The 24,115-nt window shown below is 37.5% G+C and overlaps 1 protein-coding gene across 2 annotated transcripts; it reads left to right on the top strand.

Moving 5' to 3' along the window:
- The first annotated feature begins 16,657 nt into the window (after positions 1-16,657).
- On the top strand, positions 16,658-23,812 carry LOC107821561 (methionine--tRNA ligase, chloroplastic/mitochondrial-like). Of its 2 annotated transcripts, none has more exons than XM_075227791.1 (12): positions 16,658-17,118; positions 17,968-18,111; positions 18,236-18,385; positions 19,022-19,189; positions 19,826-19,950; positions 20,503-20,596; positions 21,232-21,330; positions 22,105-22,285; positions 22,393-22,508; positions 22,954-23,109; positions 23,281-23,409; positions 23,501-23,812. In XM_075227791.1, exons 1-12 carry the CDS (start codon positions 16,789-16,791, stop codon positions 23,663-23,665), a joined length of 1,857 nt encoding a protein of 618 aa, XP_075083892.1. In that variant the 5' UTR covers positions 16,658-16,788; the 3' UTR covers positions 23,666-23,812. The 2 variants fall into 2 exon arrangements, with proteins under 2 accessions (XP_075083892.1, XP_075083893.1); XM_075227792.1 differs by having other exon boundaries at positions 16,763-17,118; positions 17,968-18,124.
- Positions 23,813-24,115: the final 303 nt, after the last annotated feature.

Here is a 24,115-nt window from a genome sequence, read left to right as displayed (position 1 = left end):
GCGTAAGAAAAAAATAGTTTTCAATTCGTTGTGTTGCAATATACTGCCTGATTTTATAATTCTATCATAACGCATAACTGTCATCTAAATATTAAACATTTGATTGTAGTAGAGATCTAAAGATTGTGAGCAGAATTTTGATGTTTAACTCATACTTGGAGTAGAATCACTATAAGTTGATGTCCCGCTATATCTTGCATATATGTTTCTAAACCAGTTGTAGCATCATAGATAATAGGATTATTATTCTGCTAAAGAAAGAAAAAATATATTAGCATCAAAGTAGTATAGAAAATACAGCACCTCATCTAATAGGATATTTGCTAGTTTTGTGTACAATATGAAGAGCATATACAAGACTTTTCAGATTTTTTTTAACTTGATCTCAAGTTAAATCTGTAGTCAAGAAAACACATGTGAATTAATATTGCAAGATGTAATTGTCATCAAATTTGAACGATTTTTTACCCTGCAAGTTAAGCGTTACTCCAAGAATAATTTTTGTACAAATATGTAAATATACACTATGATAAAAGTAAGAAAAAAAGGTAAATATTTAAGAAGAGTTAACCCAAATAAACACCCACCTTATATCTTAAATTAAATTACATATATAATTTATATATAATATATGTATAACTATGTATAATCTATGTATACCGATTAAACAAAATAAACATTGAATCTCACACACTATTTGTGTAATAATCCCAATGTTTAATCCCTACATCACATGTATAAATTACACGTATTTGCTTTCAGGCATAATAATTTTAAAAATAGTTCAGGACTTTCGATAAGCTTTACCAAGGGAAATGGATTTCAATGAACCTTCTTATGCATACGGATTTTGGAAGCTAGGACTTCAAAAAGTCAGATGGAGGATTTATTGGCTTTTAATAAATAAAAAATTGAGAGTTAATTCGTTGGACGATCATTAAGTTATGAAAATAACCTACCAAATGCATCTTTATTTTCTTTAGGACAATGAAGTCAACCAACTACTATTACTCTTTACTTCGGAAAAACACAAATATTTATTTAATCCGCCACGAAAGAAGAATATATAGGATTTTGGTCTAGAATGAGCGAATGGAAATTAGGATAAGGGAAACTTCATCCAAATATTAATTACTATATGATGGAATAAGAGTGTAGAGAATTTTTATAGTATACGAGTATTAAGGGTGTGTTTGGCATGGGGAAAAATGCTTTCCATGAAAAATATTTTCTTAGGAAATGCTTTTATGGAAAATGAGTGGTTTTATGACTTATTTTCCCTTGTTTGGTTGGTCAAAAATGGAAAATGAGTGGTTTTATGACTTGTTTTCCCTTGTTTGGTTGACAGAGTGAAAAAACATTTCCGGAAAATATTTTTTAGTGTTTGGTTAGAGAGTAGAAATATTTTTTAGGAAAATATTTTTTATGCTACTTTCCCCACTCACCCCTTCCCTCAAGTTACCATGTTTCCTGTGCTCTGACTGCTCTCCTCCCCCCTCCAGATACCCAACATTTTCAGAACTATATTTTTCTTTAAGATTTTTTTATTCTTCTATGAATTCACACAAACCCAAAGGAACTAATGTGCTGCATTACTTTTTTACGCAAAAATAACGTTGAAATTTGTGCTCCATAACTAAAAAAAAAATACTATTTTTTTGGGTAAAAAAAGTACTCTTTCTACAACATAAAATTAAAGTACTTATTTTGTTGAAATAAAAGGAAATATTTTTTCTACATCATGAAAATACTCATTTTGTTGAAATGAAATAAAATACTTTTTCTACATGAAAATAAAATACTTTTTTGCTGAAATGAAAGAAAATATTTTTTCTACATCATGAAAAAAAAAAATTTGTTGAAATAAAAGAAAATACTTTTTACTACATCATTTTGTTAAAATAAAAGAAAATACTTTATTTACATCATGAAAAAGTACTTTTTGTTAAAATAAAAAATAAAATACTTTTTTTATATCATGAAAAGAAAAATACTCATTTGTTGAAATGAAAAAAAGTACTCTATCTATAACATGAAAAGAAAGTATCATTAATAATATTCTATTTAGGGCGGGGGTGGATTGGGGTAGATGGGGTGGTGGGGTTGGGTTGGGTCGGTGGAGATGAGAAATAAGGTGGAGAAGGTTAAAAAAGAGTTTTGGAAAATATTTTCCCTTCTCTCGATAGGAAAAATATTTTTCCTCCAATTGAAAGAAAATGAGTTAATGAGAAAAATATTTTCCAAAACATTTAATCCAACCAAACATAAAAAAAATTAGAAAATATTTTCAATTCGTACCAAACATATGTAAGCTTCAAAATGCACTGCTTACCGTGAGTAAAGTTTTTTCAAATGACTTATGTCTTAAAATCTTAGTAGATTTGTCAAATAACCTAACATATGGGTGTGGACTGTAATTATATGTAATTCTCTCTAAAAAAAAGTTTAAAGTAGATTGTTAAACAAACTTTAAAACTTAAAATTACAAATTGTAACGACCCGATCGCTCATTTTGAGAGTTGTAACCCCATTCCCCCGTTTACTGCTCAATTTATGCTTTATAATTGTTGTGTGACTTGCCGGGGTGATTAGTTTGGGTCTGGTGAGATTTTAGGAATGAATTTGGAACACTTAGTTCCAAAATTTAAAGTTTAAGTTGAAATAGTGACCTGATGTTGACTTATGTGTAAACGACCCCGAAATAGAGTTTTGATGATTCTAATAGCTCCGTATGGCGATTTTGGACTTGGGAGTGTGTCCGAAAAATTATTTGAAAGTCCGTAGCTAAATTAGGCTTGAAATGGTTAAAATAGAAATTTAAGTTTGGAAGTATAACCGGGGAGTTAACTTTTTGATATCGAAGTCGGAATCCAGTTTTGAAAATTTTCATAGCTCCGCTATGTTATTTATGACTTATGTGCAAAATTTGAGGTCAATTTGACTTGATTTGATAGGTTTCGGTATCGAATGTAGAAGTTGGAAATTCTTAAGTTTCATTAAGCTTGAATTGGGGTATATTTTGTGATTTTAGCATTATTTGATGTGATTTGAGGTTTCGACTAACTCCGTATGATGTTGTAGGACTTGTTGGTATTATTGGTTGAGGTCCCGAGGGTCTCGGGCGTAATTCGGATCGTGTTCGGCGCATTTCAAAAACTTGAAATTAATGAACCTGCTGCTACTGGTTTCCTTCTTCGCGTACGCGAGGGAGGTCTCGCATTCGCGAAGAGTACCTGGAAGCCAGCGGAGTTTTGTTCTTCGCATTCGCGTACGAGGGTTTCGAGTTCGCGAATGCCTGGACTCAGCACGCACACGAACGACAAGCTCGCGTTCGCGAAGAGAAAGAAGAGGCAGCTGGGACCCCACACATTTGGTCTTCGCGTTCGCGATAGACGTCCCGCGTTCGTGAAGCTTAAGATCTGATAGGCATCGCGTTCGCGAGAGGAGCCTCGTGTTCTCGAAGAAGAAATTTTGGCAGGCACATTTTTGTGCTTCGCGAACGCGAGGCAAGGGCCGCGTTCGCGAAGAAGAAACCACTAGACATAAACTTTAAGTTCTGTCCCATTTTCCATTTTTGATAAATTGGAGCTCGGGAAGAGGGGATTTTCAAGAAAAATAACGGGGTAAGTGTTCTTAACTCCATATTGGTCAAATTATCCGAATCCATGGTTGTTTTTAACATTTAATTGAGGATTTAAGTTGGAAGATTTAGAAAACCTTCTTGGTTTAAATTGAAGATTTGAGGGTCGAGTTGATGTCAGATGTTAGTAAAAATTGTATGGTTGGACTCGTGGTTGAATGAGCGTTCGTATTTTGTAACTTTTGTCGGGTTCCGAGATGTGGGCCCCACGTGCGATTATTTGGGTAAAATTTCGGATTTTTGTTAGAAAATTTATATTTTCATATGAAAATTATTCCTATAATCTGTATTGATTGAATCGAATTAATTATGACTAGATTCGATCCGATCGGAGTCAAAAAATCGAGAAAAAGGCATACTACATGACTGATTGAGCGTGGTTTGAGGTAAGTGACTTGTCTAATATTGTATGGGGGAAATTCCCCTTAGGATTGGTATTGATATGAAAATATTAAGGTGTTGAAAGTCATGTACATGAGGTGACGAGTGTGTACACTGCTAAATGTGAAAGATTATGTCTTTAAATTGTGTAGAGCACTATTGTATATTAATTGAATTATTTTAATATGTTATATTCATCATCATTGATATATTTTCGTATTTTAAATTTGCGTGACCTATTCCTGCTAAATGTTTGCTCGATTTTTTTTGTTCCGTGCATTATTTGAAGGTTGGATTTTTTAATTTAAATATTATTAAAAATAAAGTATTTTACATTTAAAAAATTTGATGTTAAGTCAAGATGTTAAATTTGTGAAATATGTTTTTTGCTGAATATTTTGTGAAGATTTTTGTATTCATTGTGATTGAGTCGTGAGCTTCGTATTGTGGAAATAATGGATATTATTCTAATGAATATTTTATAAAATTTTGTACTCATTGTGATTGAGCTGTGAGCTCCTTATTGTAGAAAATATCACGACCCAATTTCACTTATAGGTCGTGATGGCGCCCAACACTACAGCTAGGCAAGCCAACTGATAAATCAAACGTATATTGATTAAACTTTTAATCCAAGAAAATAATAAAATACTAAATTCTACCAATGTGTGTGCCAAGACCCGGTGTCACAAGTGCATGAGCATCTAGTAGATTATAACTCCAAATACTGTCTGAAATGAAATAGACAGAATGTAAATATAAGAAGAGACACTGGTAGCTGCAAAACGGCTCAGAAAGGCAGCTCACCACTATGCCTCGGGATGACGTGGATATGTGATGATAGGTCCTCCACTAGTACCTGTCTCAGATCCTGCATAAAAAGTACAGCAAGTGTAGTATGAGTACGTAAACAACGTGTACCCAGTAAGTATCAAGCCTAATCTCGAAGTGGTAGAGACGAGATGGCCGACTCTGACACTCACTATGGGTCAATAATAATAATTGAAATAAAACTAGAATATTTAAATCAGCATAATTCACAGAATATAACCATAATTTATTTAACCAGCAGAAATAATTAAATTCCTTCAAAAAGCAACAATTCTCAATATATGTATTAAATCCTTCAATTTCACTAAAAATTCAAATTTATCAAATAGCTTTACAAGATGCAATTCAATTTATATGAATTTTTAATTTATCAAATAGCTTTACAAGCTGCAATTCAATTTCAATGAATTTTCAATTTATCAAATAGCTTTACAAGCTACAATAAACCGTCAAAGTATTGTGTAATTATTATTATTATTATTAAGCACGATTTCTGCCGAGGTCGTACGACCCCATCCAGAGTGTCGTGTACTCTACCGAGGGACGTGCGACACGATCCATAGATGCATCTATCTTGCCGAGGCGTTCGGCCCGATCCACAAGAAAGGAGGACATTTTCTTATGTACCTCCGGAATAGGAGTATTTATTGTAAAATTTATTCGAGAGGATAACAATTTATTTCAACAATTAATTAATCTAAACAAAAATTAAACATATGAAAATTTCATATTTTTCTACCTTTCATAACAATTCACAATATATACATCAAATATTTTAATTAATAAAGAATATAATTTACACAAGTAATTCATGCTTTGAGTCCTAAACTACCCGAACTTTAGCATTAATAGTAGCTACGCACGGACTCTCGTCACCTCGTGCGTACGTAGCCCCCGCAATTAGCAATAATTATTTAATTTAATCACCTATGGGGTAAATTTCTCCCTCACAAGATTAGACAAGATACTTACCTCGTCTTGCTCTAATTTAATCAACTAGAAGGCCTTTTCCACGATTATCCAACTCTGTCTGGCTCGAATCTAACCAAAATAATTCGATACAATCACTAAAAATTATAGGAATCAATTCTATAAGAAAATACTACATTTTAATTCGTCTGTGGGGACCACCTCTCGGAATCCGGCGAAAGTTATGAAATCCGACAACCCATTAAATTACGAGTCCGACCATACCAGTTTCACTCAAATCCGACTCTGAATCGATACCGAAATCTCAAAAATTCGTTTCTATGAGATTTCTAAACATTTCCCAAATTTCAATCTCAAAACACTAATTAAATGATGAGAACAATGATATATTTATGTTTATAGACCAAATCCAAGTTAGAATCACTTACCCCAATATTTTTTTCCTTGAAAATCTATCAAAAATCGCCTCTACTCAAGCTCCAATTTGTTAAACATGGCGAATGGGACGAATGCCTTCTTTTATAATTCTGCCCAGGCAACCCTCGATCCTCAGCCTCGATCCTCGGCTTCGATCTTGGGAGCTCGATTTTTGGGAGATCGATTTTGGGCAAGAATTTCCAGCAGAAAGGAAAAATTGTAGCAGTTGTTTTAAGTCCAACTTTTGATGCGTTAACCATCCGAAACTCACCCGAGGGCCACGGGACCTCAACCAAATATACCAACAAGTCCTAAAATATCATACGAATTTATTTGAAATCTCAAATCACATAAAATGACGCTAAAACCACGAATTATGCTTCCGTTCATGCTTAATGAAACTTAAAATTTCCAACTCCTACATTTGATGTCGAAATCTATCAAATCAACTCCGATTGACCTCAAATTTTACACACAGTCATAAATGACATAATGGAGCTATTAACATTTTCGGAACTTGATTCTGACTCCGGTATCAAAAATTCAACACCTCGGTCAAACTTCCAAACTTAAATTCTTGTTTTTAGCCATTTCAAGCCTAATTTAACTACGGACTTCCAAATATAATTTCGAACACACTCCTAAGTCCAAAATCACCATACGGAGCTGTTGGAATTATCAAAATTCTATTCCGGGGTTGTTTTCACATAATTAGACATCCGGTCACTATTTGAACTTAAACATTTTAATTTTTCATCAAAATTCCATATCTCGGACTAGGGACCTCGGAATTTGATTCCGGGCATACGCCTAAGTCCCAAATCACGATACGGACCTACCGGAACTATCAAAGCACTGATCCAAATTCGTTTGCTCAAAATGTTGACCAAAGTCAACTCAATTGAGTTTTAAAGCTGTAATCCATTTTTTTCACATAAAAACTTTCTATAAAATTTTACGGATTGCGCATGCAAGTCGAGAAATGATAAATAGTACTTTTCAAGGTCTTAGAACACATAATTAATTATTAAATTTAAAGATGACATTCTGGGTCATCACATTCTCCACCTCTTAAACAAACGTTCGTCCTCGAACAGGTTTAGAATTATATCTGAAGTGCTGAATAAGTGTGGATATCTGCTCCACATATTTTCCTCTGCCTCCCAAGTCTCTTCCTCGACTGGTTGTCCCCTCCACTGGACTTTTACTGCAGAAATCCTCTTTGACCTCAAATGGCGAACCTGTTTATCAACAATGGCAATTGGCTCCTCTTCATAACCCAAGCTATTATCTAGCTGAACTGTGCTGAAGTCTAACACATGTGATAGGTCGGCATGATACTTCCGGAGCATAGATACATGAAAAACCAGATGAACTCCCGATAGACTGGGTGGCAATGCAAGCTCATAAGCAACCTCCCCAACTCGTTTCAACACCTCAAATGGGCTTATAAACCTTGGGCTCAACTTGCCCTTCTTCCCGAATCTCATAATTCCCTTCATCCGCGAAACCTTCAAGAGAAATTTTTCACCTACCATAAATGGTATATCACGCGCTTTCTGATCCGCGTAACTCTTCTATCTGGACTGTGCTGTACGAAGTCGCTCCTGAATCAACTTTACCTTTTCCAAGGCATCCCTTACCAAATCAGTACCATATAACTTAGCCTCACCTGGCTCAAACCATCCGATAGGTGAACGACATCGCCGACCATATAAAGCCTCAAATGGAGCCATCTCGATGCTGGATTGGTAACTGTTATTATAAGCAAACTCGGCCAAAGGCAGGAAACGATCCCACTGACCTCCAAAGTCAATCACATATGCCCTGAGCATATCCTCCAAAATCTGAATTGTCCGCTCTGATTGCCCGTTGGTCTGCGGATGAAAGGCTGTGCTGAGCTCTACACGGGTCCCCAACTCACTATGTACTACTCTCCAGAAATGTGAAGTAAACTGAGGGCATCTATCTGATATGATGGAAATTGGCACACCGTGCAACCGAACTATCTCCTAAATATAAATCTGGGCCAACCTCTCTGAAGTATACGTAGTCACAATAGGAATAAAATGTGCCGACTTGGTCAACCTGTCAACAATGACCCAAACTGCATCAAACTTCCGCAAGGTCCGCGGCAACCCAACTACAAAGTCCATAGTGATGCGTTCCCATTTCCATTCCGATATAGTCATCTGCTGAAGTAGGCCACCTGGCCTCTGGTGCTCATATTTAACTTGCTGGCAATTTAGACAATTAGCTACATACTCAACTATGTCCTTTTTCATTCGTCGCCACCAATAATGTTGCCTTAAGTCACGATACATCTTCGTAGCACCTGGATGAATAGAGTACCAAGAACTGTGTGCCTCCTCCAGGATATTTTTCCTTAGTTCATCCATATTAGGAACATACAGACGATCCTGGAGTCGCAAAACACCATCCGCACCAATAGTAACTTCCTTGGCACCACCTCGTAGTACCGTTTCTCGAAAAACCATCAAGTATGGGTCGTCATATTGGCGAGCCTTGATCTGTTCAAATAGTGAAGACTGAGCTACAATACATGCAAGAACTCGGTTGGGCTCTAAAATATCCAGTCGCACAAGTCTGTTGGCCAAGGACTGAATATCCAAAGCTAATGGCCTCTCCTTTGCTGAAATGAAAGCCATACTACCCATACTCCCCGCCTTTCTACTCAAGGCGTCTGCAACCACATTTGCTTTGCTCGGATGATACATGATAGTAATATCATAATCTTTTAGTAACTCCAGCCATCTGCGCTGTCTCAGATTTAGGTCCCTCTGCTTGAACAAATGCTGCAAACTGCGATGATCAGTGTAAACTTCACAAGACACTCCATAAAGATAATGCCTCCAAATCTTTAGAGCGTGAACAATCGCAGCTAAATCCAAATCATGTACTGGATAATATTTCTCGTGGGGCTTCAACTGACGTGAAGCATATGCAATAACTCGCCCTTCTCTTCATCAATACACAACCCAAGCCAACGCGTGAAGTGTCGCAATACACTATATATATTTTTGAACCAGAAGGTAACACTAACACGAGTGCTGTAGTCAATATTGTCTTGAGCTTCTGAAAGCTTGACTCGCAATCATCGGAACTGAACACCCTTCTGGGTTAATTTGGTCAAAGGTGCTGCAATAGATGAAAAACCTTCCATGAATCGACGATAATAACATGCTAAACCTAGAAAACTCCTGATCCCAGTCGCCAAAGTGGGACGATGCCAATTTTGAACTGCCTCAATCTTTTTGGGATTAACTTTAATACCTTCGCCCGACACAATATGTCCCAAAAATGCTACAGACTCTAGCCAAAACTCACATTTAGAGAACTTAGCATATAGCTTTTGTTCCTGCAATGTCTGAAGCACTACTCTCATATGTTGCTCATGTTCCTCCTTACTGTGCGAGTAGATCAATATGTCATCAATGAAGACAATGACAAACGAATCAATATATGGCCTGAATACCCTGTTCATCGGATCCGTAAATGCTACCGGGGCATTAGTTAAACCGAAGGACATCACCAGAAACTCATAATGACCATATTTAGTCCAAAAAGCAGTCTTCGGAACTTCCGAATCCCGAATCTTCAACTGATGGTACCCCGACCTCAAGTCGATCTTAGAGAATACCCTAGCACCCTGCAACTGGTCAAATAGATCATCAATACGCGGCAACGGGTACTTGTCCTTAATAGTGACTTTGTTCAATAGGAGATAATCAATACACATCTGCATTGTTCCATCCTTCTTTTTCACAAATAATACTGGTGCACCCCAAGGCGATACACTCGGTATGACGAACCCTTTGGCTAGTAACTCTTCAAGCTGTTCTTTCAACTCTTTCAATTCTTTCGAAGCCATGCGATATGGTGGAATAAATATAGGTTGAGTATCTAGAGCCAAGTCAATACATAAATCAATATCACGATCAGGTGGCATACTTGGAATATCTGAAGGAAATACATCGGAGAACTCCCGAACTACAGGCAATGAATCAATAGCCGGAGTCTCTGCAGTAGTATCCCGAACATAGGCTAGATAAAACAAAAAACCCTTCTCAACCATGTGTTGAGCCTTTATAAAAGAAATAACTCGATTAAATGAACTAACAGGCGAACCCTTCCACTCCAGCTTAGGCAATGCTGGAATAGCCAAGGTAACAGTCTTGGCATGAGAATTTAGAATAACATGATATAGAGATAACCAGTCCATGCCCCGAATAATTTCAAAATCGGTCATCTCAAGCAATAGGAGATCTGCTCTAGTTTCATAACCATAGAATGTAATAATACAGGATCGATAGATCCGGTTCACAACAACAGAATCGCCCACAAGAGTGGACACATAGACAGGAGTACTCAAGGACTCACGAGAAACACCCAGGAATGGAGCAAATAGAGATGACACATATGAATACGTAGATCCTGGATCAAATAATACTGAGGCATCTTTGCCACAAACAGAAATAATACATGTAATCACGACATCTGAGGCCTCTGCATCTGGTCTAGCTGGAAAAGCATAGAACCGAGCTGGAGGGCCAACTGGCTGGCCTCCGCCTGACTGACCTCCACCTCTAGGATGACCCCTACCCACATACCCTCCACCTCTTGGTGGTGGGACTACTGGTGGAGCAATTGGTCCGGTAAGCATAGGCTGTTGACCTTGGTGTACTGGTCTACCCCGAAGCCTGGGGCAAAACCTCCGCATGTGACTGGGATCCCCGCACTCGTAACAACTCTTCGGTGCGATAGGCTGCTGACTAAGTGTCTGGCCCTTGGGGACCTGAATACCCACGGGAAGAACCCTGAATAGCTGGTGGGCGATAAGAACTCTCTGGTATAGCACTGAAATAAGGTCATACTGGAGCACCCCGAGGAGGCGGGGGTGCTGGATATGGGGGCCTGCTGGACTGCCCTCTCATGAACTGACCTCTGCCCCCAGACGAAGCACCTCTGAACTCTCCAGAATACCTAAACCGCTTATCTCTAGTAACCTGCTCTCGGCTACGCTGACGTACACCCTCAATCCTCTGGGCTATCTCCACGACTAGCTCATAAGAAGTACCCATCTCAACCTCTCGAGCCATAGTGGCCTGAATGCCAGTATGTAAACCCGCAACAAACCTCCGCACTCTCTCCGCCTCAGTGGGGAGTATCATAAGTGCATGGCGAGATAATTCAGAAAACCTCGCCTCATAATCAGTCACTAACATCTGACCCTGTTGGAGCTGCTCAAACTGAAATCGCAACTCTTCCCTCTGGGAGGGTGGAATATACATGTCCAAGAAGATACGGGTGAACCTGTCCCAAGTCATGGGAGGAGAATCTGCTGGTCTGCCAAGAGTATAAAACTGCTACCATCTACGGGCTCTGCCCTCTAGCTGAAAAGTAGCAAAGTCTACCCCACGAGACTCTAATATCCTCATGTTGTACAGTCTATCCTTGCAACGATCAATGAAATCATGTGGATCCTCATGTCGCTCACCCCCGAATACATGAGGATGTAGTCTAGTCTATCTGTCCAATAGTTTATGAGGATCGGCGGCTACAGCTGGCCTGGGCTCAGGTGTAGCTGCTGTCACTGGCTGGGCTCCACCCACGGGTAGTGCACCCTGAGTCTGATATACAACAGTTGCATGTCCATGAGCTTGCGCGGTAGGGGTCTGTGCTCCCCCGCCCACCTGAGATGTGGCTGGGTCTGCCAGAAATAAACCGGCCTGAGTCATATTGTCCATGAATCGAAGCATACAACCCATGACATCTTGAAATCCCGGTGCAGATATGAAATCCATCGGAGCTGGCTCTGCCACAGGCACCTCACCCTGCTCCTCAATAATGAGATTCTCTGCTGGACCCACTGGCGGCATAACTGGAACAGTCTTGGGACGTCCTCGCCCTCTACCACGGGCTGGAGCCCTCCCTCGGCCTCGGCCTCTAGCAACTGGGGGAGTAGCTCTTCCCTGGTCTGGAACTTCATTCGAGCGCGTTCTCACCATCTATGAGAAAATAAGAGAAGGATTTTTAGTACTACATTAATTGCACGATGGAATATGAAGAAAGGTAATTTCCTAACACCCTATAGCCTCTCGAAGATAAGTACAGACGTCTCCGTACCGATCCGCAAGACTCTATTAGGCCTGCTCATAACTTGTGAGACCTACGTGAACCTAGTGCTCTGATACCATGTTGTCAAAATCCAATTTCACATATAGGTCGTGATGGCGCCCAACACTACAGCTAGGTAAGCCAACTGATAAATCAAACGTATATTGGTTAAACTTTTAATCCAAGAAAATAATAAAATACCAAATTCTACCAATGTGTGTGCCAAGACCCGATGTCACAAGTGCATGAGCATCTACTAGATTATACAAAACTCCAAATACTGTCTGAAATGAAATAGACAGAATGTAAATATAAGAAGAGACACTGGTAGTTACAGAACGGCTCAGAAAGGCAGCTCACGACTATGCCTCGGGATGACGTGGATTTGTGATGATAGGTCCTCCACTAGTACCTGTCTCAGATCCTGTACAAAAAGTGCAGCAAGTGTAGTATGAGTACGTAAACAACGTGTACCCAGTAAGTATCAAGCCTAATCTCGAAGTGGTAGAGACGAGATGGCCGACTTTGACACTCACTATGGGTCAATAATAATAATTAAAATAAAATTAGAATATTTAAATCAGCATGATTCACAGAATATAACCATAATTTATTTAACCAGCAGAAATAATTAAATTCCTTCAAAATGCAACAATTCTCAATATATATATTAAATCCTTCAATTTCAATAAAAATTCCAATTTATCAAATAGCTTTACAAGCTACAATTCAATTTTAATGAATTTTCAATTTATCAAATAACTTTATAAGCTGCAATAAACCGTTAAAGTATCGTGTAATTATTATTATTATTAAGCACGATTTCTGCCGAGGTCGTACGGCCTGATCCAGAGTGTCGTGTACACTGCCGAGGGACGTGCGGCACGATCCATAGATGCATATATCCTGCCGAGGCGTTCGGCCCGATCCACAAGAAAGCAGGACATTTTCTTATGTACCTCTGGAATAGGAGTATTTATTGTAAAATTTATTCGAGAGGATAACAATTTATTTCAATAATTAATTAATTTAAACAAAAATTAAGCATATGAAAATTTCATATTTTTCTAGCTTTCATAACAATTCACAATATATACATCAAATATTTTAATTAATAAAGAATACAATTTACACAAGTAATTCATGCTTTGAGTCCTAAACTATCCGAACTTTAGTATTAATAGTAGCTATGCACGAACTCTCGTCACCTCGTGTGTACGTAGCCCCCGCAATTAGCAACAATTATTTAATTTAATTACCTATGGGGTAAATTTCCCCCTCACAAGATTAGACAAGATACTTACCTCATCTTGCTTCAATTTAATCCACTAAAAGGCCTTTTCCACGATTATCCAACTCTGTCTGGCTCGAATCTAACCAAAATAATTCGATACAATCACTAAAAATTATAGAAATCAATTCTACAAGAAAATACTATATTTTAAATAAAAATTCCGAAATTAATTAAAAATTCGTCTGTGGGGTCCACGTCTCAAAATCCGGTGAAAGTTATGAAATTCGATAACCCATTAAATTACGAGTCCGACCATACCAGTTTCACTCAAATCCGACTCTGAATCAATATCGAAATCTCAAAAATTCGTTTCTATGAAATTTCTAAAAATTTCCCAAATTTCAATCTCAAAACACTAATTAAATGATGAGAACAATGATATATTTATATTTATAGACCAAATCCAAGTTAGAATCACTTACCCCAATGTCTTTTCCTTGAAAATCTATCAAAAATCGCCTCTACTCAAGCTCCAATTTGTTAAAAATGGCGAATGGGGCGAATGCTCTCTTTTATAATTCTGCCCAGGCAACCCTCGATCCTCAGCCTCGATCCTCGGCTTCGATCTTCGGCTTCGATTTTGGGAGCTCGATTTTTGGGAGCTCGATATTTGGAGCTCAATTTTGGGCCTCGATCTTGGGCCAGAATTTCCAGTAGAAAGGAAAAATTACAGGAGCTGTTTTAAGTCCAACTTTTGATCCGTTAACCATCCGAAACTCACCCGAGGCCCTCCGGACCTCAACCAAATATACAAACAAGTCCTAAAATATCATACGAATTTATTTAAAACCTCAAATCACATAAAACGACGCTAAAATCAAGAATTATGCTCTCATTCAAGCTTAATGAAACTTAAAATTTCCAACTCCTACATTTGATGTCGAAACCTATCAAATCAACTCCGATTAACCTTAAATTTTACACACCAGTCATAAATGATATAACTGAGTTATGAAAAATTTCGGAACTTGATTCCGACTCCGGTATCAAAAAGTCAACTCCTCGGTCAAACTTGCAAACTTAAATTCTTGTTTTTAACCATTTCAAGTCTAATTTAACTACGGACTTCCAAATAAAATTTCGAACACGCTACTAAGTCCAAAATAACCATATGGAGTTGTTGGAATCATCAAATTCTATTCCGGGGTCGTTTCACATAATTAGACATCCGGTCACTATTTAAACTTAAACATTTTAATTTTTCATCAAAATTCCATATCTCGCACTAGGGACCTCGGAATTTGATTTCGGACATAAGACCAAATCTCAAATCACGATACGGACCTACCGGAACTATCAAAATACTGATCCGAGTCCGTTTGCTCAAAATGTTGACCAAAGTCAACTCAATTGAGTTTTAAAGCTCTAATCCACATTTTAATCTATTTTTTTACATGAAAACTTTCCATAAAATTTTACGGATTGCGCACGCAAGTCGATGAATAATAAATAGTATTTTTCGAGGTCTTAGAACACATAATTAATTATTAAATTTAAAGATGACATTCTGGGTCATCACAGAAAATATTCTTGTTGTTGATTTATTTTGGCAAGTTGAAATATTTGGGTACTTGAGGTGTAAATTGTGATATTGATACGCATGCGGTGGTATAAGGTCTGGGTGTTGAAATACATGCGGTGAGATAAGGGTGGCTTGAAACGCGTGGCTAGTATGGGAACTACTGGATACCATGCGATGTGATAAGGGTGGCTAAAACGCGTGATGCTATTTCGGGAAAAATATTTTCTTTAAAATTTAATGTGAAGGCTCCCGCGGTGATATAAGAAAATAAAATATTGTGAATTTATTTATGATTTGGGACTACGAGGCAGTACCTCGGGAGTTCCCTTGTTGATATTTCTTTATGGCTGCATTGCCTTTGGTGATTTTGGTGAATTTCCTTAAAGTTGTAAATTTCTGTTTTTCCTTCCACGAGGTATTGTTTGCCCTTATTCTGTGTAGTTAAATGATGACATACTACTTACTTGATTCATCCCCATTGTCATTATTATTATTATTATTATATTATTAAACTGTTCGCCATGTCTTTTATTATTTTCAGTAGGGCCCTGACCTGACCTCGTCACTACTCTACAGAGGTTAGCTTGACACTTATTGGGTACCGATGTGATGTACTCACACTACACTTTTGCACATCTTTTTGTGCATATCCAGGTACTTCCTATCAGACCAGGCATCAATGAATTAGACTGTACACGGAGACTTCAAGGTACATCTGCCAGCGTCCGCAAACCCCGGAGTCCCCTCCTATTCTTATTATGTCATTTTTCTTATTTTCTTTAGACTCTGATGTATAAAGATACTGGGATAAATTCTTAGAAACTTGTGACTTATTCCTACCGGGTTTTGGGAGTTGAAATTGTTAAATTGCAGTTCTTATTTATTCGACTGTTAAGGATTAAATTTTATTTTATATTCAGTTATATTTCGCATTAGTAAGTGCCATTACGATATCGTACGAATTTTTTTTTGGGTTGTGACACAAATCTATGTAAAACAAAATTTAATGAAATAATATCAAATGTAACTTATAATATTTGTTTCCCCCTTAATGTTGACTGTAGAGGATAGAAGGTGCGGAAATGGTCGAGTCAATCCCTAGTCTTAAACCTTAGTTGCCTCATCTCATTACTCTCCACTAAGGGTCGCAATCGGGCGGGTCGAGTCGGATATTCGCGGGTCGAAAACGGGTAATTCAAAAGATGAATAAATTATTCGATCCGATCTGTATTTGAGAAGGATAAAAACGGGTTATCCGGCGGATAATATGAATATCCATGACTTCTTGAATATGATCACTTATGGGTGAATTTCTAGTCTCTCAAACTTGAGGAACCTCCAATTTAAGGATTTACAAATGTAATTGATTATCCATTTGATTAACCATTTTATAAGTGGATAATATTATTCTTATCCACACTCAAACTATTTTTAAAAAGTTGATTATCCAACTCTTTTTTAATACATAATATGAGTGTATAACTGTTTTACGGGGCATTACGGAAAAACTTAAGCATACCCCAAATGAAAGCTGTAAAAAACAGTCTAATTTCATCCCCTATACCTTATTGAACTCAATCTCAAAATCCCCGATATCCAGTATACTCCACGCAGTCATTCAATTTAACTAAAAAAATGGCGTGCAGAGTTCAACACTCCATTCATAACAGTCTATATTTCTTATCTTCAACCCCTTTGCGCAATTCTTTAAATATAAGAAAGTCCTATTTCAAGAGTCGAATTAACTTTGGTAAAACTTTGTTTTCATCTCCTTCTTCTTCTTCAAGAACTGCACTTTACTGCACTTGCAGCAGCAGCAGCAGCAGTAACAGTGGTAAAGATAGTCTTTTTACAAATGGGAGTGATGCATTTGTACTCACAACTCCACTTTATTACGTTAATGCCCCTCCTCATATGGGCAGTGCTTATACCACCATTGCTGCTGATGCCATTGCCCGTTTTCAGGTTATACCCTTTTTAAAATTGTAATTCTAGGTCCTCAAAGATTTGACCTTTATGTTTAAATATTATGCAATATTTTAAAGTGTAATTTTATGGAGTTGTTTTTAGGTTGGTTATAGGCTTGTATGCCACTACAGGGAGAAGTGTGAGATTTAGAGAATCTCTAGTTTTAAAAATTGTCAGTAGCATTATAGCCTCTTTTATAGTGTTATCTCATCACAATTAGTATGGGGATGGTGACATAGATGAGCTTAGCCATCTCTAATGTTTTTGGTGGCCAATTATAATATGTATTTGAGAGGAATGAACTCTTTCGCATACTTAGTTTGATAGGCATAGATGGTAATTGGAGCCTCCTTTTTCACTTTTGTATAAAACTTCCTTGTGGTTATGATATGATTCCCGAGTCTGTAAAATAATCAAATGCGTCGACCCCGAACTAAATCCCCTTTAACTTATGAGATCAAATTTACTTATTGTGGATTGGTAATCGTAGTATGTAATGAGCAAATGGAGTGGATTCATGTGTCGACCCCAAACTAGTCTAGGCTTTATGTGTAGTAGCAGATTTTAGTGTTTGTAGTCCTAGTATGAAATCTAGAAGCGACGGAAAAAGACATCACTTAGAAAGAAGAAGGAAAAAACTATATAGCACACCTCCGTCTCCCACCCCGGAGCGGGTGCAGGAGGCCAAAGTATAGAAAATTTGAAGAAAAAGTGCCTCCCTTAATAGATTGCCACATGATATGGTTTTAGCTTTTAAACATAATAATAAAAATATGAGCCTCCTCTAAGTATTTCCTAGTGTGCAGTTTTTATAGGCTGATGGTTACAGAGTTCCTTTTCTTGCAGAGGCTACTTGAGAAGAAAGTTATATTCATCACAGGCACAGATGAACACGGAGAGAAGATTGCTACTGCAGCTGCAGCTAATGGTTCCAGCCCAAGTGAACACTGCGATATTGTATCACAAGCTTATAAAGCTCTATGGAAAGATGTATATTCTTCAAGTAGTGCTTATTCATCTAATTTTTGCTCTTAAGGATATTATCAGGAACGCTGTTTTTTGATTGGGTGGGTAGGCAGAACAATGCTTTATATTTATTTAATTGTTACTGCAGTTTGACATAAGTTATGACAAGTTTATCAGAACAACTGATCCAAAACATGAAGCTGTTGTGAAGGAATTTTACTCTCGGGTTCTTGCCAATGGCGACATATACAGGGCTGATTATGAGGGACTTTATTGTGTCAATTGTGAGGAGTACAAGGTGAGGACTCAATTGTTATTCGTTTTGATTAAATCTTGTCCCTTCCCTTCATATGATGTGCTTGTCCGCATAATCTACTATACAGGATCATAAAATTTTACAACATTTTCCCATGTCTCAGTAGTCATTCTAGGCACGAGGCATTTGAATCATTTGTTCTTTCATATGAATTTGCATTCATGGTGGAAGATAGTAACCCTGACTACGCGGTTTTGAATGACTTCCATGTGACTTTGAGCCCTATTCCACTGTGCATTGAGGCTTGGCTTAATGTGCTGCAGGCCCTGAGCCTCACAAATGTCATCTCTTTCCGGCACTGCGTCAGTGCCTTTTAACAATAAAGTTTTGGATTATAATATAAAATAGAAATCATTTTCCATCTTTTACTTTTTCTAGCAATTTCATGGTGATTGATTGCAACACTGCCTCTTATTTAATAGTATATAGATAGTCCAATGTTTGTGTATAGTTGAGATAAGATAAAAGGATGCATGGCATAATAAAAATGTCCTATAACTCAAACAACTCATATTATGCAATATCCAACTAAGCACATGCTGCTATGGCATTTATGCATGGCTAAATCTAGTTTGTTTATTATTGGGCAGTCCATTTGTAACATTGGAAGAGTTGCAGGACGAGAAGGATTTGCTGGCTAATAACTGTTGTCCTACGCACTTAAAGCCATGTGTGAGAAGAAAAGAAGATAATTACTTCTTTGCTTTGTCAAAGTATCAACAACAGTTGGAAGAAATTTTAAGGCAAAACCCTGGTTTCGTGCAGCCATCTTATCGTCTAAATGAGGTAAGCTGATCAGAAATATATATTTGGTTTAGAATTTTACGATCTGTACCTTATTGGTTCGTAATATCACCTGGAGGAAGCTAGAAGAGATTCATATCAGATTGGCTTCGGCGAAATACGTAAACATTATCTATGTTCGGAGAATATCTCATTCCTGTAATTTGCTCTCACTTCTCATAAATGATATGGTCACTAGCCGAATATAGTTAGCTGTGCCTTCCTGTCCAAAGCATCAATCAATTTACCTAGAGGTGAAAATTCACAATTTTCATTGATATGACATTAGTTCAGTTAAACTAGGTTCGCTAGAGATGAATCATATTATTTCTTTAATCACAAAAAAAAAAGATATGAATTTTATTATTAAATAAACCAAAAGATATTCATCCTGCAAAAAATTTCATTTCAGCTGTAAGAAATCTGTAGGCAGGTTATGTAGCATCCCTCGATGCTAAATATAATGCTTAGAAATATAGACACGTGCTCTATTGTCATTTGCTAAATGGGACTGCTTTCTGATATACTAGTCTTATTTACTGTTTCAATTCACACTCTGGTCATTCCTGTTTAATTCAAATGACATGTTTACTTCGTTTCAAATTGATATGAAATAATACTGACATAGGCTATTTAAAGGTCCAAGGTTGGATTAAAAGTGGCCTGAAAGATTTCTCTATTTCTCGAGCATCAGTAGATTGGGGTATTGCGGTTCCTAATGATCCTAAGCAGACTATATATGTGTGGTTTGATGCTTTATTGGGGTACGTCATCTATTTCTCTAGCACTTGGAACAACTTTAGATGTTTTGACCTTTTGATATTTTCTGTCTTTGTTTGGATTCAGTTCAATATGTTATTCAATAGTGTTAGCATCTTTTCCTTAACTCCTGAGTGCTTAGCGCGAAGTCAGAAGCACCTCTAGTCAACAAACAACAACAACAACAACCCAGTATAATCCCACTAGTGGGGTCTGGGGAGGGTAGTGTGTACACAGACCTTACCCCTACCCTGGGGTAGAGAGGCTGTTTCCAATAGACCCTCGGCATCCTTCCCTCCAAGAACTCCCACCTTGCTCTTGGGGTGACTCGAACTCACAACCTCTTGGTTGGAAGTGGAGGACGCTTACCATCAGAGCAACCCACCTTGTCCAGCACCTCTAGTCAACATGTTTCAGTAATTGAACTGTTTTATGAACATAGTAGCAAGTGGCTCTCATTGTTACGTATCCTGGTAATGATGTTTCATTCTTGCGCTGTCTTATCTTAATCTCCCTCGTCACACTCTTCTCTGTTTTCCATTTTCTGGGTCAAACAGTTATGTATCTGCACTTTTGGAGGATAACGAGCTAGCTAGTTTAGAAACTGCAATTTCATCTGGATGGCCTGCCTCGCTACACTTAATTGGCAAGGTATGCCATGCTTTTAGTCACATTTAAATTCGGATGAGCTAACCCTTAATTTGTGTTCTGTTTGTGTGTGTGTGTGTGTGGGGGGGGGGGGGGGTTATTCCATCAACTTCCTTGGTAAATTGTGACGGAAAACTAATCTGCTTTACAGATAAGGAGATTACTCATACTAAAGGGAGAAACTAAGCACATAGTTGAACATATAAATTATGTTCTAATGCTATTTCAAGTTTCAACTCCGAGCCTAAGTATTAAGTGGAGTTGTGCAATTCTTTTTGGTGTACGCCAATTTGTATCTTCTCGATCTTTGATGTTAGTTGTTGTTCCTCGGTTAGCCATGAAGAAACTCAGATGTTTGATATTAATATCTTTTCTGTATTACGTTCTAAGTTCTCATTTTGGATGCTTCTTTGGTTAGACCTAAAAGTATCTTGTTATCATTACTTAGCAATTTTGGCAAGCTAAAGTTCCTTTGCATTTGAATTAAAAAAGAAAGTTTGTATAATTCCTGTACTTTTGTTGCTAGAAAACTTTCTCAAAATCCTCTTATTGATGAAAAAGTAGTACTAGTATGCATATTTTCCTTTTCTTTAGCTGAATTTCGTCTAATCAATGTGTCTTCGTAACAATTTTGACAGGATATATTACGATTTCATGCTGTTTATTGGCCAGCGATGTTAATGTCAGCAGGTATTGGCCTTCCTAAGATGGTATTTGGCCATGGATTCTTGACCAAGGTATGTATGTTTTTGAAAATTTTACTCTTTATTTGTCTTGATCCTGGAAGATCTGGCTCTTCTACATTGTTTGAGTTGTAGTTTGTTATTACCTATTCCATCTCATTACCAACCACCCCTCCAAAAAACAAAAAAAAGAAAAGAAAGGGCAGCCCGGTGCACAAAGCATCTTGCGTTCACGCATGGTCCGGGGAAGGGTCGCACCCCAAGGGTTGTGATGTAGGCAGCCTACTCTGATGCAAGCATCGATGGTTGATTCCACGGCTCGAACCTGTGACCTATAAGTCATACGGAGACAACTTTACCGTTGCTCCAAAGCTCCCCTCCCCAAAAAAAAAAATAAGGAAAAGCAAAACACTAGAAAAGAAGATGAAACAGTAGATGAAGTTCTTATATGTTTGAGGAGTTTCTTACTAATGCACCAATATTATATCTGCTGCGATGTAGTTCTGATTCTTCTTTCATATGAAACTTTGGATAAGCATGCAGCAAAATGTTTCTGCGAATGATAAAATTCTGTTCAAATGCAAAAGTCCTCCGGTGGAGATAATTTTGTATTTTTCTCTCTGGACTGCATTAACATTAGTCCATAATGTAATAAACTTAGTCCCTATAAAGGTTAAACTTAAGAATTGCATTCATATGATTTACTATTTCAAGCTATGTAACTTAGATAAAAGCATATAGGCAAGCGTGCAAGTTATGCTAATTAATCTTACAGACTATTACATTTCATGATTTCATGTAGCTGTGCTTCTATTTTTGAAATTTTAGGATGGCATGAAGATGGGTAAGTCACTGGGAAATACACTTGAACCAACAGACTTGGTTCAGAGGTTTGGACCTGATGCGGTGAGGTACTTTTTCCTCAGGGAGGTAGAATTTGGTAATGATGGTGACTACTCAGAGGAACGGTTCATCAACGTCATAAACGCACATTTAGCTAATGCAATTGGTACTTAATTTGTTCTGAATATGTTGCATTGCCAGTTGATTCTGATTAAATCACTTTTTGGAGCTTAGGCATGGATATTATGTCTGATCCTAGCATTATTAATGCAGGTAATCTTCTAAACCGCACACTCGGACTACTGAAAAAGAACTGCCAATCAACTCTGGCGGTTGATTCATATGTTGCGGCTGAAGGAAACAAATTCAAGGCTACGGTGGAAAAACTGGTAAACACATCTCTATTTTCATAAGATGAGAAATCTTCAAAAATGTTTCTCTGGCATGATCTGTTTGTGAAAGTTTTCAACGCTGAGTAGTCTTTTTCTTCTCTTGGCGAATTTGCTTTTTAACTATTTTGTTCTAAAGGAGATAGTTAGGATCTTCAAGAGATGTTCCTTAAGATTATAAAATATGGTGGCTAGCCCAAAAGTTGTCTGAACTATGAGAAATTACGTGATCTATGCTGGTATCAATAACAGTTGGTATACATCACTAAATCTAATCTAAAACTAGAACTGCAACGCAAACTCGCAAAGTCTTCTATGAAGCTAGATGATTATATGCACTTCTTTAGGACTTCTATTCCTTGAGTTTGAAGCAAAACGAAAACAGCGGACAAGAAAAAACCTAATTTTTCTTTAAGTTTGATGATATCATGTATTCTATTTATAGGTAGAGAAGGCACGCGTGCACTATGAAAATTTGGAGTTATCAGCAGCTTGTGAGACTGTGCTGGAGATTGGTAATGCTGGAAATTCGTACATTGATGAACAAGCACCGTGGTCTCTTTTCAAGAAAGGGGAGACAGCCTTTGAAACTGCAGCAAAGGTACTTTTCCAAGTGTTTTTGGTCTTGGAATTCATCTTATTGTATTTTAAAAAAGACGAAGCACAATCTATTTTTTCTTGAATACAATCATGATAAGATCTGAGCCATGCCCATTTTCTTCATTTGTTTCCTTAAATTTCTCCACTACGGAACTGATTGATTATTTATTAGGATCTTGTGATTATATTGGAAGCAATGAGAATCATAGCAATCGCGCTATCCCCAGTAACGCCAGGCTTAAGCTTGAGGATATATTCACAACTTGGCTACACTGAGGACCAATTCAATGCTGTTAACTGGGTACATTGATCTTTCTTTCGTTATATTTTTTTTCCAATTTCTAGCAAACCCCGAAACATCTTTGGAAGTGATCGAGTGTATCTTGTTTCAGAGTGATACCAAATGGGGCGGGCTGAAAGCTGGTCAGGTAATGGCACAGCCAACACCTATCTTTGCCAGAATAGAAGATGCAACTGAAGCAGAGACCAAAGGTGCAGCAACTAAGAAAGTTAAAAAAGAGAAGGTGCCAAAAAGTAAGAGTCCTGTGGAAGCTTAGAACTCTTTTTCATTGTAGTCCTTCTAATGCCTTTTTACTTCCTCTCTGAAATGTAAGACGAAGATTCTTTACCGACCAATAGGTATCTAGTGATATTCATTTACATAATTAATTCTTTTTGATGAAGAATATAATCATTTACATAAATATATTGTGTGATACTGCTAGTTCTCAGATGCCTGGAGTTTTAACCAACACCATTTAATCTTTACAGTTTATATGTTCCAAGGCAAAGTAGCAACATTGCACGTTTTTGGGCTTAATCTAGTGATAAGAGCGCAATGCGTGATGTTTGAGTTACACACATTATGAGTACGCAATGCGTGATGTTTGAGTTAGATGCACATTATGAGTACGAGCCATAGACAAATAGTTTGGTGTTTTAAATGAGAATGTTAGAGCTCATCATCCATAGAGTTTCAAATCTGCCGCCATTGTCATGTGGAATTT

The sequence above is a fragment of the Nicotiana tabacum genome, chromosome 13, assembly GCF_000715075.1.
Source record: "Nicotiana tabacum cultivar K326 chromosome 13, ASM71507v2, whole genome shotgun sequence".
In the NCBI taxonomy this organism is placed as follows: domain Eukaryota; kingdom Viridiplantae; phylum Streptophyta; class Magnoliopsida; order Solanales; family Solanaceae; genus Nicotiana; species Nicotiana tabacum.
The sequence above is the reverse complement of the archived record's forward strand: the minus strand, read 5'-3'. Positions and strand labels throughout refer to the sequence as shown.